General features: G+C 36.7%; 1 protein-coding gene across 1 annotated transcript; it reads right to left on the bottom strand.

The window, feature by feature from the left end:
* LOC148240447 (protein DOWN-REGULATED IN DIF1 11-like) lies at nt 1-411 on the bottom strand. The gene has a single exon (XM_088210316.1). The coding sequence runs from the start codon at nt 409-411 to the stop codon at nt 1-3; it is 411 nt and encodes a 136-aa protein (XP_088066442.1).
* Between the last annotated feature and the right edge of the window lie 350 nt (nt 412-761).

Raw genomic sequence — 761 nt, 5'->3', positions numbered from 1 at the left:
TCATTTGTCAAGAGAGATCGGAGCATGGGCTTCCTTCCCGTAATTCGTTATGCAATAGTTCCATACTTCCTTGCTTTTGCTGTGGGCTACAGGTTCATATGCCTCTAACTGTCTCATTGACAAAACGACATCCACCAAAATATGGTGACAATCTATCCCGGACTCTATTATTTTCAAACAACAATCTCGACTCACGTTGAGCTGATTTTTGGGAGCTAAAAGGTATCCCAGCACTTCAATGCTGCATCTCCCGTTAACTTTCTGGACGCAAGTTTGAAAGAATTCCTCATCGACTATATGATGCTCGGACTTGGGTGACGGGGCTATATCCTCTGAAAGTGCCGGTACAAAAAGCAGTCCTGCGGCGAAAAATAGTGCCAGAAAAGTGATGGAACAATCCAATTTCGCCATACTGGGAGCAAGGGAAAGTTTTCAAAATAGCTTGTGTACAATGGTTCTTCAATTTTAGAGATGAATTATATAGATGTTTTTTTTATAACGCTCACTATAACATATTAATTTAACATCTACACCCTCCTCCGTTAATTACATCCATTAATTAAGTTATTAATTTAAGATAGAAATTCAAATTTTAATGGTTAAACGAACTAATATTGACATACATATTACCTTATAAAAAATTAATTTCATATTTATTGGCTTTGAGGTATTTTACGTTCGATCCACGAGATTAAAATACTTGTCCAACCTCTCTCAAAGAGAAAAACAAAAGAACATATTTCTCCAATGCCTCAAACTAC

The sequence above is a fragment of the Carica papaya genome, chromosome 8 (assembly GCF_054855325.1).
Source record: "Carica papaya isolate Zhongbai chromosome 8, ASM5485532v1, whole genome shotgun sequence".
Taxonomy (NCBI): domain Eukaryota; kingdom Viridiplantae; phylum Streptophyta; class Magnoliopsida; order Brassicales; family Caricaceae; genus Carica; species Carica papaya.
The sequence above is the reverse complement of the archived record's forward strand: the minus strand, read 5'-3'. Positions and strand labels throughout refer to the sequence as shown.